Source organism: Dendrobates tinctorius, unplaced genomic scaffold, assembly GCF_039654945.1.
Source record: "Dendrobates tinctorius isolate UK_male_01 unplaced genomic scaffold, ASM3965494v1 ptg000434l, whole genome shotgun sequence".
Taxonomy (NCBI): domain Eukaryota; kingdom Metazoa; phylum Chordata; class Amphibia; order Anura; family Dendrobatidae; genus Dendrobates; species Dendrobates tinctorius.
In genome coordinates this window covers 798,066-815,000 of record NW_027362097.1, presented here as the reverse complement: position 1 = coordinate 815,000, position 16,935 = coordinate 798,066, and the positions used below count along the sequence as shown (strand labels likewise).

General features: G+C 50.8%; 1 protein-coding gene across 1 annotated transcript in view; it reads left to right on the top strand.

The window, feature by feature from the left end:
• LRPPRC (leucine rich pentatricopeptide repeat containing) overlaps positions 1–16,935 on the top strand; it is a 213,246-nt gene that overhangs the window by 66,700 nt on the left and 129,611 nt on the right. Inside the window, exons 19-20 of the mRNA XM_073564219.1 lie at positions 2,033–2,071; positions 3,168–3,284. Of these exons, the coding sequence (XP_073420320.1) occupies positions 2,033–2,071; positions 3,168–3,284 (156 nt within the window). The remainder of the gene's footprint in view (positions 1–2,032; positions 2,072–3,167; positions 3,285–16,935) is intronic.

Here is a 16,935-nt window from a genome sequence, read left to right as displayed (position 1 = left end):
TATAGTGTGTATATAATACTAGGCCCAAAGCCTAAAGGAAAAATGCTTAGTTGCCTATAGCAACCAATCAGAGCTGGGCTTTCAGTTTGGCAGCTCCTCTGGTAAAATGAAAGCTGTGCTGTTATTGGTTGCCATAGGGTTACATAATCTGCACAGTATGGGTTTGAATACGTTCATTTATCTATATCCAAAGAACGGGGACAGCTCTCCAGAGTCAGATGATGAGAAAATATATATATATATATATATATATATATATATATATATATATATATATATATATATATATATATATATATATATATATATATATTGGAGTGCTGCCCCCAGTTTCAAGACTTATCTATATGGAAGAGGTTTTTAGGTGATTTGTAGGCACTGTATGGAAAGAGCTGCTTTTATTTCTTGTATTTCTATCTGATAACTCAGTTTTTTATTTGATTTCTTGCTGCGGTCAACCAGCAGTTTCTTTTTTAGACGTGTTTGATTACTCTGCACAATATGGGTTTGAATCTGTCCGTCCAGCCATCCATCTTCAGTGGTGGTGCACATATGACTACCCCATTTCATGCGTCACTGTTAGTGATGAGCGAGTTTGCTCGGATAAGGTGTCATCATTTGTTATGACGTATTGCAGCCATCGGACAGCCGTGAGACATGCAGCCGTGGGGACTCGAGCATATTTGAGCACACGGAAGACACTGTTAGCACCCGAGCATGCTCAGATAACACCTTATAAGAGCACGTTCGCTCACCAGTAGTCACGATTTTGGGAATGCTCAAGTGGGAATAAAAGGCCGTAAATGAGCAGGTCAGGGGATGATGCAGGGGACATGATCACTAGCGGTAAGAACAGGCGGTCCGTGCTCAAATCAGTTGGCACGGATGTGTGCATGGGTCCATAGACCCTTTCAATTAATATGCCCAGTAGGGATTGGAATCCATCCATCCATCATATTCATCTATTTATCATGCCCTCCCATCTTCATAATTCTCAGAGTTCAGTTGTGAAAAAGGGATCCCTGATGGGTGACTTGCTGCTTGGAATCGCTTGGTCCCTTACAGGTACCATTAAGTTTTTGGGCACCTAAAAAATCAAACAGACCCCAGAGTCTTGTCTTCCCCATGAAATATCAATTTTAGAGCACCTATTACTAGTGATGAGCGAGTATGCTCGTTGCTCGGGTGGTCTCTGAGTATTTGGATGTGCTCGGAGATTTAGTTTGTCGCCGCAGCTGCATGATTTGCGGCTACTTGACAGCCTGAATACATGTGGCAATTGCCTGTTTGTTGAGGAATTCCCTGTCAAGTAGCTGCAAATCATGCAGCTACGGCAACAGAAACTAAATCTCCGAGCACGCCCAAATACTCGGAGACCACCCGAGCATTCTCGGGGAAACCTGAGCAGCGAGCATACTCGCTCATCACTACTTATTTCTCTTATTACTCTGCGTGCTGTCAACTGACTGACTCCATCTGACCCTATTGGCACTGAGGGAAGAGTACGGGCACCCCACTGGTAACACTCAGGTGCTAGTTTATTCATTTATTTGTCGACGAAGTAACATCCCATAGTAACCGCTAGTGGGAGACCCTTTGTTTTGGGGTCTTAAGTGATCTTGGACACTGCCCCCAATAAAGTCATTAGTCTGAGACAATGGTGACCTGTCTGTAGGATTGCTCATCAGTATGTGACCTTTTAGGATCAGAATGCCAGTGCCACATGTTTACTGGAGCGCTGGGGCCCTTCCACTGTTTTTCAAGGCACCTTAGTTCATTTGTGAGCTGGTACTGCCACCGTGCCCCCTTTTAGTAAGAATAACAGGCACATATCACATAATACCTGAATCTCTACTCATTCTAAAAGTAAAATCCTCTGTTTCCTATACATCTATGATTTTACTTGACAAATCCAAATCGAGTCCTTGGCTGCTCAAAATCCAAATGTAAAATATTGCTAAGTAGATGTATATCAGCGTCGTCCTCTTCTAATATCGCGTTTTCATTTTTACTTCTTTACCTATCTCTCTAGGACCTTAAGAAATTGCTGAAATCCAGTGCATCGTTCACGGTAGGTGTATACCAGTCTTAGGCAGTTTTTTAGTTCCCAATTTAATTTACCCTATATGCTGCAGTTTTTAAATGTGTTTTCTTAAAGGCTTTGTCCACTTTTTTTTTTCCCCTTTAAATGCGTTTTGTTAAATATTTTTCACCGTTTGCCTTCTTTAGCCTCTCTTACTATTGCTGGCTCCAGAGTGAGTTAACTTAAGATACAGTCAGTGAGCTCATTCTGGCCATCTCACGGGGAGTTTGTGACTATTTTTGCTGTCTCTTTTTTGAGCTCCTCTCGGCTTCATTATATGAAGAGGTTAAGACTAAACCCCACAGTCCCCAGTTTGCCTTCATCCTGAACGCATAGCTATTTGGCAAATTTCGACAGTAGGTGCAAGGCTGCTCACAATGTCTTTTAGGAAGCATCCAGATAGGGCACAAAAAAGTCCCCATGCACTTTAATCCCAAAAGACCCAGGTTATCTGAAGTACAATGCGTGCTCATGAGCGAGCTGCTGAGCAGGGAAACTGCCCCATTCATGTGCTCGAATGATAAATTCTCCTCTTTTTATCAATAGGTGGGGATCGCAGCGGGTAGAACCCACTAATCTAGAAGTTCTCCATCCTGGATGGGTGATTAGGGGGTACTCCAATTGAAAGTCATCACCCATCTGCAGGAAAGGTGATAACGTCTGACCACTGGGATCCCCAGAAAGGAGAATGGAGTAGCTGTAATCATGCTTCACCGCCTTTTCATCCATCCTCCACGGTACTGCTAGAGTGCTGCACTTTACTCCTCTAGGAGTGGAGCGGAGCGTCAGTCGAGCGTGTGCAGTGTTGCTCCATTCTAATGAGAATACATTTGTCCTTTTGATGACTGTTGGGGATTGCAGTGGTCTGACTCCCACCAATCTAGACGATGCCACCTACCGGAATAACCCTTAAAGTCCTTGGTTTGGGACAGTACCATTGATGTGTCTACCATAGTGTTACTATGTGTGTGATGTTCCTACAGATGAACATGGTGGCTGATTTACTAAATGATAATATGTATTGGGCCACCTATAAATGACCCATCTGAGTGCATAACCAAATTTTTGTTTTCCTCTGCTCCAGTTGGAACCGCTTGAAAACATTGCTGCACTAGAAGAAGAGCTTGTAAAGCTGGAAAATGAGAACCAGCCCATTCAATCAGTTCTGATTAGACTTCTTGGCTTCCTACGTGCAACTAAGGTAATCATAGATTTATGTGCTGGCTCCAAGGAAGATATTTTTTTTTTTTATTTTAAAACCTAAAGTGATGTGATTTTGTCCCCACTACCCCCCACCCAAAAAAAAAAAGTTAAAAGCATTTATCCCACAAAAATTAGAACTGATTCTCTTGCTCTAGAACTTGCCATTCACCCTTTGTTGGGGATGTTTTTTCTTTAATCGGTATTCTGCCAGCACTACAGGTCCCGTAACTTCCTTTCCTTCATTCCGTGCATGTATTGTTCCAGTTATAGTTGAGTGGTTTGCCAGTCTTGAACTGAAATTTTTTGGGTGCTGAAAACGTAACTTTGGGTAAATAAAGTGAGCGCCGGTGTCTCGTTTTGCAGCACCTCACGAGATCCCTGCAACACCACAGGAACGGCGCCAGCACCGGGAGGGGGGGGGGGTAAAAGCTTTTATTTTATGTGAGCAAAACATTTTGGCCAAGAAGAGGGGTTGTCCAAGTAATAGAGTAATAACCCCTTTAATTTGTCAACTTTTTTTGTGAGTGAAGTTATTATTATTATTATTATTGCGCCATTTATTCCATGGCGCTTTACATGTGAAAAAAGGGCATACATAGACAAGTACGATACACATGAGTAATACAAGGCACACACAAGTACAGAGGGAAAGAGGACCCTGCCTGCGAGGGCTCACAGTCTACAGGGGATGGGTGAGGATACACTAGGAGAGGGTAGAGCTGGTTATGCAGCGGTTCAGTAGACAGAGGATCACTACAGGTTGTAGGCTTGTCGGAAGAGGTGGGTATCAGGTTCATTTTGAAGGTTTTTGTGGTAGGCGAAAGTCTGATGTGTTGGGGTATGGCGGATGCACGGGAGAAGTCTTGTATGCGGTTGTGGGAAGAAGAGAGAAGAGGGGAGTAGAGAAAGAGATCTTGAGAGGATCGAAGGTTGCATATAGGTAAGTACCGGGAGACCATATCACAGATGTATGGACAAGACAGTTTGTGGATGGCTTTGTATGTCATAGTTAGGGTTTTGAACTGGAGCCTCTGGGCAATAGGAAGCCAGTGAAGGGCTTAGCAGAGAGGAGAGGCTGGGGAATAAAGGGGAGACAGGTGGATTAGTTGGGCAGCAGAGTTTAGGATAGATTTGAGTGTTGCTAGAGGCTAGACCAGAGAGTAGGAGGTTGCAAAAGTTGAGGTGAGAGATGATGAGGGCGTGCACAAGCGTTTTTGCAGTTTTCTTGGTCAAGGAATGTACGGATCCGGGAAATATTTTTAAGTTTGAGTCGGCAGGATGAGGCAAGGGCTTGGCTATGTGGCTTGAAAGAGAAGGCAGAGTCGAGGATCACCCCAAGGCACCAAGCATGCGGGACTGGGGAAAGTGAGCAGCCATTGACATTGATGGATAGGACTAGTGGAGGGGTGGAGTGAGATGGGGAAAGATGATGAATTCTGTATTGTCCATGTTTAGTTTTAAGAAAGCAAGCAGAAAAGAAAGATGAAATAGCGGACAGACATTGTGGGATTTTGTTCAGCAAGGAGGTGTATGTCAGGTCCAGATAGGTAGATCTGCGTGTCATCGGCGAAGAGATGATACTGTAAACTGTGGGATTCTATGAGCTGTCTCTGGTCAAAGGTGTAGATGGAGAAGAGTAGGGATCCTACAACCGAGCCTTGGGGAAACACCGTCATCGGGGGCAAGGTGAGGAAGTGGTGTGGGAGAGGGAGACACTGAATGTCCGGTCTGTTAGATACGAGATCCAGAATAGGGCCAAGTCTGTGATGCTAAGAGATGAGAGAATCTGTAACAGGAGGGAATTGTCCACAGTGTCAAATCAGAAGACAGGTCCAGGAGGAGGACAGAGTAGTGTCGCTTGCTCTTGCGGGTAGTAGATCATTGGAGACTTTAGTTAGGGCAGTTTCAGTTGAGTGATGCTGTCGGAAGCCAGATTGTAATCGGACAAAGAGGGAGCAAGAGGAGAGGTGGCAGGACAATTCAATGAGATGGACATGTTGTTCCAGTAGTTTTGAGGCATAGGGGAGAAGTGATATCGGCGACAGCTAGATGCAGAGGATGGGTCGAGGGAGGGCTTTTTGAGGATGGGTGTGATCGAGGCATGTTTGAAGAATGAGGGGAAGACACCATTTGTAAGTGAAAGGTTGAAGAGATGGTTATGGTTGGGATGAAGACTGTGGCGAGGTTAGGGATGAGGTGGGGTGGGAGCGGGTCAAGCATGAAAGTGGTGAGATGTGATCTTGACAGAGGGGTGGAGAGCTGATCTGTCATAGTGGAGAAGCTGGTTTTGGAAGAACAGGGCTGAGCAGTTAAGAGGAGGGGAATTGGGGCTGCGGGCCTACGCTTTCTCTGATGTTTTCGATCTTCTGCTTAAAGAAAGAGGCAAAGTCTTCAGCAGAAATGAGAGAAGATGGAGGAGGTGCTGTGGGACGGAGTAGAGAATTGAAAGTGTTGAAAAGCTGTTTAGGATTGTGAGACAGGAAGGATATGAGAGATACTGTAAGTTTGTTTTGCGGCTGTGAGCGTGGACTTGAAGCTGGCAAGGGACTGCTTGTATGCGATAAATTTAATGGCAGAACGGGATCTCTTCCATCTCAGTTCAGCAACCCTGGAAGCCAGTCTCAGTTCTTTGGTCAGGCTGGTCAGCCAGGGTTGCCTGTTGATTGTACGAGTTTTGCTGTTTGTGAGGGGGGTGGCCGAATCAAGTGTTGCTGTTATTATGGTTATAAAAACTGGCAGCAGCATCTGTGTCATGAAGGGAAGCAATGTCTGTAGGAGGGAGAAGGGACTCAGAGTGAGCGTAAATTGAGGTGTTTGAGAGTGAGTAAGTTTGTGGAGTGGGGGTTGCGCACTAGGAGAGGAAAGGGAAGAGAATGTCAGTAGGTTGTGGTCAGACAGGGGGAGGGGCAAGTTGTTGAGATTAGTAAGGGAGCAGGGGAGGGTGAAGATAAGGTCCAGTGTGTGGCCATCTTCATGAGTGGCCACGGAGGACCATTGAGTGAGGCAGTCGGTGATAAAATTTTAGAGGCAGCTGAGGTGGGAGTGTCGATGGGGATGTTGAAGTTAAATTTTAATTTTGGTAGTGCTCTAAGCCTTACATCTATGCAAGGAATTTGGATGTTCGAAAGGTGTAAATAACACTTTATAATAATTTAAACAGCACAGACTTTTTTATATGTAAAAAAAGAGGATTTAAAATGAAGTAGTATAAGATAATGCTGTGCAGCATTTGTCAGCGGAGGGGTTAAGGCCGACACGAGCCTGTGCTGAACACTTGGCGCTGTGGCTGCGAGCAACAGGTCTGATAGGACTTGTCATCCATGCCGCGTCTCCGCTCAGAGCCGCAGCTCTCTTCATTTCTATCTATATTGTCTAGCAACAGATATGTGTTTCCGACGATTTGCAAGTCAAATTACGGCATTTTTTTTAAAGCTGGGATTGAAATTCCATTTTCCCGTCGGAGGCTCAGCGGTTTGCGAGATAAAGGTATTCATACTATCCGCCACTAGACATCCAGCTGCACTTCATATTCATTTCTCGATAGCGCCTACAATTTATGGGATATCATCAGACTTTTGGGGGCAATTTCTTGTTCTGAGCGATTTTTTTTTCATGCCTTTACCCATGGCAAGAAAATGATTGCGGCGGGGTGTATTTTTTTGTGTCTCTGGAAATCCACTTTAAGAGTACTTAGTTGTGACAACATTACAAATAACATAGTATTTGAAGCCTGAGATAATTTAAAGGTTTAGTCCTCAACAGGCTGTGTTTAGAGGAACGTTCAGTTTTGTGGCAGCGACATTTTAACTAACCTTTTCATGCACGCTTATCGCGCACCGTACTCCGTAATTGTGTTTTCTGTTTAAACAGCTCGTGTTCAGACATGTATCATCCCTCTGGTTTTTTTTCCCTTCCTGTTTTTTATTTTATATGTTTGATAATTCCATATGGAGTTTACTATTTCTCGTTCGCCTTATTGGGGGACACAGAGACCATGGGTGTATGCTGCTGCCACTAGGAGGCTGACACAATGCACAAAAAAGTTAGCTCCTCCTCCGCCGTATACACCCCACCGACCGGCAGGAAATTCCTCAGTTTAGCTTAGTGTCAGTAGGAGGTGGACACGGGTCTTTTATTAGACCCATATCTACCTCAGTGTGCGTTGTTTCTTTGCAGGTTCCGGAGGGATACGGAGTGAACAGTCACATCCGTACTCCCACAAAGAGACTATGAGTACGGCGTGTACTGCCACCCCGTATCCTCATAGGTCTCCGGAGCAGGACCAGGAGCCTCGCACAAGTAGGTGCCAGCCGCACGGACGGTCCTTGCCCCCCGCCTCCCACCATCTCGCCTACCAGAGCCTGAAGGTTGGATTAGGCGCGGATTTCATAGAGACAGACAGCGTGGGATTTTCAGGTACCTTTATTGTAAGGCCCCCTGCCTGGGTGAGTATGTCAGTCTTCCCCCCGGCGTTTTCTCTTGGAGCGGTCGCCAGGGGGACCACGTTAGGGTCCCTGCACGCCCCGCATCCCCCCACGGTCACCGCATCCATGCAGGCCCCGGGTCTTCACGGGCCTCGTTCTGTGCTTCCCCCTTTTTTCCATCTTGGCAGGGGTAGCGCTGGGGTCGAGCAGTTCTGGGCAGGGACGCGGCCCGGTGTTGCGACGCGTCTTCCCCGCCGACCCCCTGCTGACAGGCGGCCGCCGCAACTAATTTAGGCCCTGGCTTGTGTTCGGGCCTACCGCAGCGTCGCGGCCACGCCCCCGCCCCTTTCTACTAAGCGGGCTTCACTCCCGCTCTCCCCAGGCCCTCCCCCCGCCTTTCCCTCTCCTGCCCAGCATATGGCTAGAGGGCAGCAATTATTAACCCTGCGAGGACCGCCCTTCCCCGGGACCCGCACTTTTCTACAGGCAGGCGCCATCTTCACAGCCTGCCAGCCGGACGCAGCTGGAGAGGCTCCCCAGCCCCTGTGCAGTTTCTGCAAGCAGCTTTTTGCCTCTTTGGGACGGCCAGCCGGACTTCTCCCTGATCTGCATCCCCGGACAGGTCGAGCAGCATCGCTTTTGGGGACACCGGACCGTGAGTAGTTCTGCACGGCAGACTGACCCTTCTCCGCCCTCTGTCCCCCAACCTTCCGGCACTACCTCAGGTTTTTCACAATGTCTATCCCTACGGCTGATCGTACCCGCTCTTCGGCCCTCCCCAGGAGCCATCCATAGCCCCAGGGGTGAGTGAGCCCCCCTTGCCGGGTTGGGCCTCCTCCCTATCACAGTCGGTGGCAGACCTCACCAAGGTGTCTCGGTCCCTAGTAGCCGTTCTGGATAAGTTGCCCTTGGGAGCTTCTGCGGGACCTAGCACGTCCCAGGACGTCCCATCTGAGCCAGCCAGTGTCAGTCGCAAGAGACCCAGGCAGGATCTCCAGGCGGAGTCCTCTCCTCGCCCTACCTCACCCCATACTCCCCAGCAGTCTCCCTCTCGGGCCTCCTCTCCCGAGTCAGGTGAAGCGCTTTCGGAATCTGAAGGGGTCTTAGAGCTGGATTCAGATCAGGATGCGAACATGAAGGTTACGGTGCAGAACCTCATTGCCGCGATTTACCATACCTTCGACATCACTGACGCCCCTGCGAAATCCTCAGATCAGGAGGTTTCGTTCAGACGGGCGGAAACACCTTCCAGGGTGTTTCCCTTTCATTCCGAGTTTGGGAAGATTTTTACCAAGGAAAGGGAAGATCCGACTAGACGCTTTCAAAGAGGAAAGCGTCTCGGCGTGCTGTATCCGTTTGCTAAAGAGCTCACGGACAACTGGGCCGCTTCTCCTTCAGTGGACCCTCCCGTATCCAGACTCTCTAATAATACTGTTCTTCCGCTGTCGGGTGTAGCGTCTCTAAAAGATTCTAATGACAGAATCATAGAATCCCTAGCAACGTCTGCCTTCGAGGCGGCATCTGTGGCGGTATGTCCAGTCTTTGCTTCATCTTGGGCAGCAAAGGCTATATCCACTTGGGCAGAGGACCTTCGGCAGGGCATTCTGGATAAGGCACAACCGGAGCATTTGGCCGATCTCGCCAATCAGATTTCCCATGCGGGGGATTATCTGCTTTCTGCTTCCTTGGATGCCGCATCTTGCGCGGTTCAGGCGTCAAGCAACATCGTGGCAATCCGACGTACAATTTGGCTCAAGGCCTGGCAGGCGGACTTGTCCTCTAAAAGGTCTGACTAATCTGCCTTTTCAAGGAGTGCGTCTCTTTGGGTCCCAATTGGACCAGATTATTAAGGACGCTACCGGAGGTACGAGTTCTCTTCTCCCCCAATCCAAGTCTCGCAGACCTCCTCCAAGGCGTCAGTTCCGTCCCTTTCGGTCTTTCCGCCGTTTCAATGCGGCGGAAAATCCTTCCAACCAGCAAAGGCCACAAGCACGTCAGGAAAGAAAGAAGGTCTCCTTCAGGCTCACTCCGTCCTGGCGGTCCCACTCTTCCCAGGGAAGACCACCCAGATCTAGATCTGGATGGTCTACGTCCGCATGACTATCATCGGTCTTCCGTGGGTCCCTTCCAATTGGGAGGTCGACTTCTTTTCTTCAGCGACGTCTGGTTCGCCTCAGTAGAGGACGCTTGGGTCAGAGAGGTTGTATCGACAGGATACAAAATAGAGTTTGTTTCTCTTCCACGGGATCGCTTCTTCCAATCCCGTCCGCCACGGGATCCTGCCTTGATCCCGGGGTTCGGTTCGGCCATCGCCTCTCTCCTCAGCTCCGGGGTGATTGTGACCGTTCCCGAATCGGAACGATTCACAGGGTTTTATTTAAACCTGTTTGTGGTGCCGAAAAAGGACGGGGCGGTTCGACCCATCTTGGATCTCAAGTTACTCAACAAGAGAGTTCGCCTCCGCCACTTCCGGATGGAGTCGGTTCGCTCGGTGATTGCCTCCATGGAGGAGCAGGAATTCATGTGTTCCATAGACATCCAAGATGCCTATCTACACGTGCCCATATTTCCCGGACATCCGAAGTTCCTGTGGTTTGCGATTCACCACGAACATTATCAGTTCGTCGCGCTCCCTTTCGGGCTCGCCACCGCTCCCAGGGTCTTCACGAAGATTATGGCGGCGTTGATGGCCTTGTTGAGGATCAGAGGTCTTGTTCTTTTTCCGTATCTCGACGATATTCTGATCAAGGCTCCCTCCTTTCATCAGGCCCGCCTAAGTGTGGCGATCGTTCTAGACACCCTGTCCAGTTTTGGGTGGATCGTCAACCGGAAAAGTCCTGTCTGATCCCTACTCAACGCCTTGTGTTTCTGGGCCTTCTTTTCGACACTCGTCAGTCAAGGGTATTTCTCCCACAAGACAAGATTCTTTCCCTGCAGCAGGGCGTCTGATCACTACAGATCGCACGGTTTTCATCTCTCAGGACAGCCATGAGGACTCTGGGGAAGATGGTGGCAGCAATAGAGGCAGTTCCCTTTGCCCAGTTTTCACGCCAGGCCCCTCCAGCAGGCCATTTTGTCCAGGTGGAACAGGTCGGCTCTGTCTCTGGATCGTCCGGTTCGTCTTTCATGCCGGATCAAGCGGTCTCTCAACTGGTGGTTGACGTCTCCCCTCATTCTCTCGGGGCGGTCCTTTCTTCCCAGATTGTCACAACGGACTCCAGCCTCATCGGCTGGGGTGCAGTGTTCCGCAATCACACTGTTCAGGGTCGATGGTCGACTCAGGAATCAGCTCTGCAGATCAATGTCCTAGAGATACGAGCGATCCTTCTGGCTCTCGTCCACTGGGAACGGCGCCTCAAGGGCCTGCCTGTCAGGATTCAAACAGGCAATGCCACAGCGGTGGCGTATATCAACCGACAAGGGGAGACACGGAGTGTCTCAGCCCTGGCGGAAGTGTCCAGAATTCTTCAATGGGCAGAGACCTTTGTTCCAACAATTTCCGCGGTTCACATTCCCGGCGTGGACAACTGGGCCGCCGATTTTCTAAGCTGCGAGGGTCTCGCGGCAGGGGAATGGTCCCTACATCCGGAGGTGTTTCATCTGCTCTGCCGTCGGTGGGGAACCCCGGACGTAGACCTCATGGCGTCTCTCCTCAAAAGGAAGGTACCACAATTCGTGTCCAGGTCTCGGGACCCCCTGGCAGGGGGCGCCGACGCTCTGGCCGTTTCTTGGTCACAGTTCGAGCTCCCCTACCTGTTCCCTCCCTTGCCTCTTCTTCCCAAGCTGTTGAAGAAAATCAAGGCAGAAGGGATTCCAGTCGTCCTCATCGCCCCGAATTGGCCCAGAAGGTCTTGCTTCGCGGACATTGTCAACCTTCTCGCGGACGCCCCCTGGAAGCTTCCCGACAGGGCAGATCTGCTGTCGCAAGGCCCGATTTGCCACCCCAATTCTCGGTCGCTCAATTTAACGGCGTGGCTGTTGAGACCGAGGTTTTGAAACGGGCAGGATTCTCTGATCGAGTGATTCATACCATGATCCGCGCCAGAAAGCCTTCCTCTTCCAAGATCTATTACCGTACTTGGAAAGCCTATTTCTCCTGGTGTGAGGCCAATGACATTGCGGCCATGGTTTTTTCGCTTCCTTCTGTTCTGGCGTTTCTTCAGACAGGGCTGGATGCGGGGCTTGCTCTCAGTTCCTTAAGGGTCAAGTTTCGGCACTGTCCATTTTATTTCAGAAGACGCTGGCCTCCCGGCCCCAGGTCAAAACCTTTCTTCAGGGTGTGGCTCACACGGTTCCTCCGTACCGAGCGCCCGTGGATCCTTGGGATCTTAATTTCGTTCTTGGGGTTCTGCAAGGTCCTCCTTTTGAACCTCTCAGGGATGTTTCCCTGCCCTCCTTTCTTAGAAGGTGGTCTTTCTGGTGGCCATTACTTCCATCCGACGGGTGTCGGAATTAGCGGCCCTTTCTTGCCGCTCTCCCTTCTTGGTACTTCATCAGGACAAGGTAGTTCTGCGGCCTCCGCCCTCTTTCCTTCCGAAGGTGGTATCTTCGTTTCACCTCAATGAGGACATTGTTCTGCCATCCTTCTGCCCGAGCCCAGCTCATCCTCGGGAGCGATCCTTGAACAAGCTGGACCTGGTCAGGGCATTGAGAGTCTATCTAGCCAGGACATCTTCCTTGTGGAAGTCAGACTCTCTGTTTATCATTCCAGACGGTGCAAGGAAAGGTCACCCAGCCTCAAAGGCCACTATTGCTCGCTGGATCAGATCGGCAATTTTGGAGGCATACCGGGTCAAGCATCGTGCAGCTCCTTCAGGGATCAGAGCGCACTCTACCCGGGCGGTGGGTGCCTCCTGGGCGGTGCGCCACAGAGCTTCCGCGCTGCAGCTTTGCAAAGCTGCAACGTGGTCTTCGGTTCACACTTTTGTGAAATTCTACAGGGTCCACACCTATGCTTCGGCGGACGCCAGCCTAGGTAGAAGGATTCTGCAGGCCGCGGTGGTGAGTCCACTGGCCTGATGGAAGTTTGTTTCCCAACCCAGGGACTGCTTTGGGACGTCCCATGGTCTCTGTGTCCCCCAATAAGGCGAACGAGAAAACAGGATTTTTTGGGTTGCTTACCGTAAAATCTGTTTCTCGGAGCCTTCATTGGGGGACACAGCACCCTCCCATGTTCTACAACTCCTGTTCTTATGTTTGTCGATTGGTTACAGTTGAGTTGTTCGTTCTGTTTTCAATCTATTCCGTTACTTCTCCTACTGCTTTCTCACTAACTGAGGAATTTCCTGCCGGTCGGTGGGGTGTATACGGCGGAGGAGGAGCTAACTTTTTTGTGCATAGTGTCAGCCTCCTAGTGGCAGCAGCATACACCCATGGTCTCTGTGTCCCCCAATGAAGGCTCAGAGAAACAGATTTTATGGTAAGCAACCCAAAAAATCCTGTTTTTTCTCTACTGAAATTTGCAGATCTCGACCATCATGACAGCTAATGGGCAAAAGACAGAAATGAAAGGCGGGTCGTTGACTCTCTACCGGTAGCGGGAGAGAGCGGGTCGTTGGTTCTCTACCGGTAGCGGGGGAGGGTGGGTCGTTGGCTCTCTACCGGTAGCTGGGGGTGGACGGGTCGTTGGCTCTCTACCGGTATTGGGGGTGGACGGGTCGTTGGCTCTCTACCGGTAGTTGGGGAGGGCGGGTCGTTGGCTCTCTTTGTAGGACATGGGGGTGGGCTTCTTTGTAGGACGTGTGGGCGGTTTTTTTTCTCTACAGGAAGTGTGGGTGGGTCTTTATTTTCCATCTATACTCTATATCCTAATTAGAGATGGGTGAACCCGAACAGTAAAGCTCTGCTTCTGTGCCGAACACCGACTTCACCAGGAAATCTTTGTTACTGTCTGTTTTAGCATGGCTGGTTGTAAAAAATGAGGGGGACCCCATGCCGTATTTTTAAAACTATTTAAATAATTAAAAAATACAGCATGGGGACCCCTTTGTTCTTGATAACTATCAGTTTCAGCAAGTTTGTTGCGTGTTGCAACTCCCATCTGTGACTTTAGCCTGGCTGGTTATCAAAATTACAGGGAAACCCATGCCATGTGTTTTTTTTTTTATTTTTTTATTTACAGCGCAGGTGCCTGCTGATTGAATGCTCCCATCAGCTGCTCCTACTCTCACTGTTACTAGTGACAGCAGAGGTCGGCTGATGAGAGCGGTAGCCCCGTCAGCCGACGCCAGTGACTGGAGGTAAACTTTATTTCTCGTTCGCCTTATTGGGGGACACAGAGACCATGGGTGTATGCTGTGCTGCCACTAGGAGGCTGACACTATGCACAAAAAAAGGTTAGCTCCTCCTCCGCAGTATACACCCCACCGACCGGCCGGGAATTCCTCAGTTTAGCTTAGTGTCAGTAGGAGGTGGACACGGGTCTTTCATTAGACCCATATCTACCTCGTTGTGCGTCGTTCCTTTTCAGGTTCCCGGAGGGATACAGAGTGAACAGTCACAACTGTACTCCCACAAAGAGACTATGAGTACGGCGTGTAATGCCACCCCGTATCCTCATAGGTCTCTACAGCAGGACCAGGAGACCGTACACGGATGTGTGTCAGGCGATCCAGATGGTCCTCGTCCCCCGCCTCCCACCTACTCGCCTACCAGAGCCTGTCGGTTGGATGAGGCGCGGATACTCTTCGTGACAACACACGCTGGATGAAGGTACCTTTATTATAGTGTCGGAGGGTAAGTATGAGGCCCGGGTCCCATTCTCCTCGGCAGCCCCAGAGGTCACTGTGGCGGTACTGCGACGCCTCCGCGCTTCCCGGCGGCCGCCGCATTTATTTCAGGCCCCGGCTTCTCGGCCTGTTCTGCCGCAACTTGCCCCCAGTGCATTTCTAGGGGGGGGGGGTTTCTCCCTTCCGGCCCCAGCGAGCCTCAGGAGCGGTCACCGCGGCAGTGCTGCGGGGCCTCCACGCCGCCCCGTGCTGACAGGCGGCCGCCTCATCTAATCCAGGCCCCGGCTTCATCTTGGGCCTTGTCCTGCGTCGCGGCCACGCCCCCCGCCTTCTTTCTCGGGCGGGCTTTCCTCCCGCCCGCTTTAAGCCTGCCCACCGCCTTCTCCCCTCACGCTAAGTCTCCCCGAGGCGGCGCTGTCTCCACCTACCCCAGTCTGGATAGGACGGCGCCATTTTTAACATCGGCGGTTAGCCCCGCCCATCTTCTTCCTCGGTCTCTGCAGAGAAGTGCGCGCTTCCTGCTCTGTTCTCAGGCTGCCGCCATTTTCACAGCCTGTCAGCCGGACGCTGTCTTATCTGCCGTGCCCCCTGCAAGCCCAGACAAGCCGTGCACTTCATTTGCTGGAAGCTGCGACAGGACACCGGACCGTGAGTAGCTCTGCGACTGCAGACTGACACCCTCCTCTGCCTCCTGTCCCCCAACCTTCCGGCACTGCCTCAATGACTGTCCGTCAGTATGTCTAATTCTAAGTCTGACCGCTCTCGTCCTCCTGCCTCCTCTTGCACCTTAGTTAAGTACTTTGCGTGCTCTTCTTGCAATCGCAAACTTCCCTCAGGTCAGTCCACTTCCCTCTGCCTGGATTGTAGCAACCCTATTCAGCCTAACGCCGACCAGGAGCCATCTAGGGCCCCAGGCGAGAGTGAACCCCCCCATGCCTGGCTGGGCCTCGTCTCTATCACAGTCAGTGGCAGACCTCACCAGGGTGTCTCAGACCCTAGTAGCCGTCCTGGATAAGCTGCCCCTGAACACCTCTACAGGGTCCAGCAGGTCCCGAGAGATTCCATCTGAGTCGGCCAGCGATAGTCGCAAAAGACCCAGGCAGGATCCCCAGCCGGATTCCTCTCCTCGCCCCATGTCACCACATAGTCCTTCTCGGCAGCATCCCTCCCGGGCCTCCTCTCCCGAGTCAGGTGAAGCGCTCTCGGACGGATCATCTGAGGGGATCTTAGAGCTGGATTCGGATCAGGATGCGAACATGAGGGTTACTGTGCAGAACCTCATTGCAGCGATCCACCAGACCTTCGACATTGCTGACCCCCCTGCGAAATCCTCAAATCAGGAGGTTTCGTTCAGACGGGAGGAAACACCCTCCAAGGTATTCCCTTTACATTCCGAGTTTGGAAAGATTTTTACCAGAGAAAGAGGGGATCTGACCAGACGCTTTCAACGAGGGAAGCGTCTCGGCGTTCTGTACCCGTTTGCTAAAAAGCTCACGGACAACTGGTCTGCTTCTCCCTCGGTCGATCCGGCCGTGTCCAGGCTTTCTAATAACACGGTTCTCCCGCTTTCAGGCGTGGCGTCTCTTAGGGATTCTAATGATGGGATCATAGAATCCCTAGCGAAGTCTGCCTTCGAAGCGGCTTCGACGGCGGTATGCCCAATTTTTGCTTCATTTTGGGCAGCAAAAGCCATAGCCACTTGGGCAGAGGATCTTCGTCAGGGCATCCTAGAGAAAGCACAACCAGATCGATTGGCCGATCTTGCCAATCAGATTTCCCATGCGGGGGATTATCTGCTTTCTGCTTCTTTGGATGCCGCATCCTGCGCAGTCCAGGCGTCACGTAACGTTGTGGCAATCCGACGTACAATTTGGCTCAAGGCCTGGCAGGCGAACCTGTCTTCTAAAAAGTCTCTTACTAATCTGCCTATTCAGGGAGGGCGCCTCTTTGGATCCCAATTGGACCAAATTATTAAGGACGCCACCGGAGGCACGAGTTCTCTCCTGCCTCAGGCCAAACCTCGCAGACCCCCACTGAGGCGTCAGTTTCGACCCTTTCGGGCTTACCGCCGTTTCAATACGGCGGAGACCTCCTCCAACCAGCAAAGACCGCAGGCACGCCAAGATAGGAAGAAAGTTTCCTTCAGACCCACTCCCTCCTGACGCTCCCACTATTCGCGGGGCAGACCATCCAGATCCGGATCGGGTCGGCCCACATCAACATGACTATCCTCGGACTCCGGAGGGTCCCTCCCAATTGGGAGGTCGACTCCTGTTCTTCAAGGACGTCTGGCTGGCCTCGGTAGAGGATGCTTGGGTCAGGGAGGTTGTATCGTCAGGATACAAGATAGAGTTCATCTCTCTTCCACGGGATCGTTTCTTCGAATCCCGTCCTCCAAAAGATCCAGCTTTGATCCCGGGGTTCTTTACGGCCATCGACTCTCTCCTCAGTCCCGGGGTGATTGTGCCCGTTCCCGAATCGGAGCGGTTTACAGAGT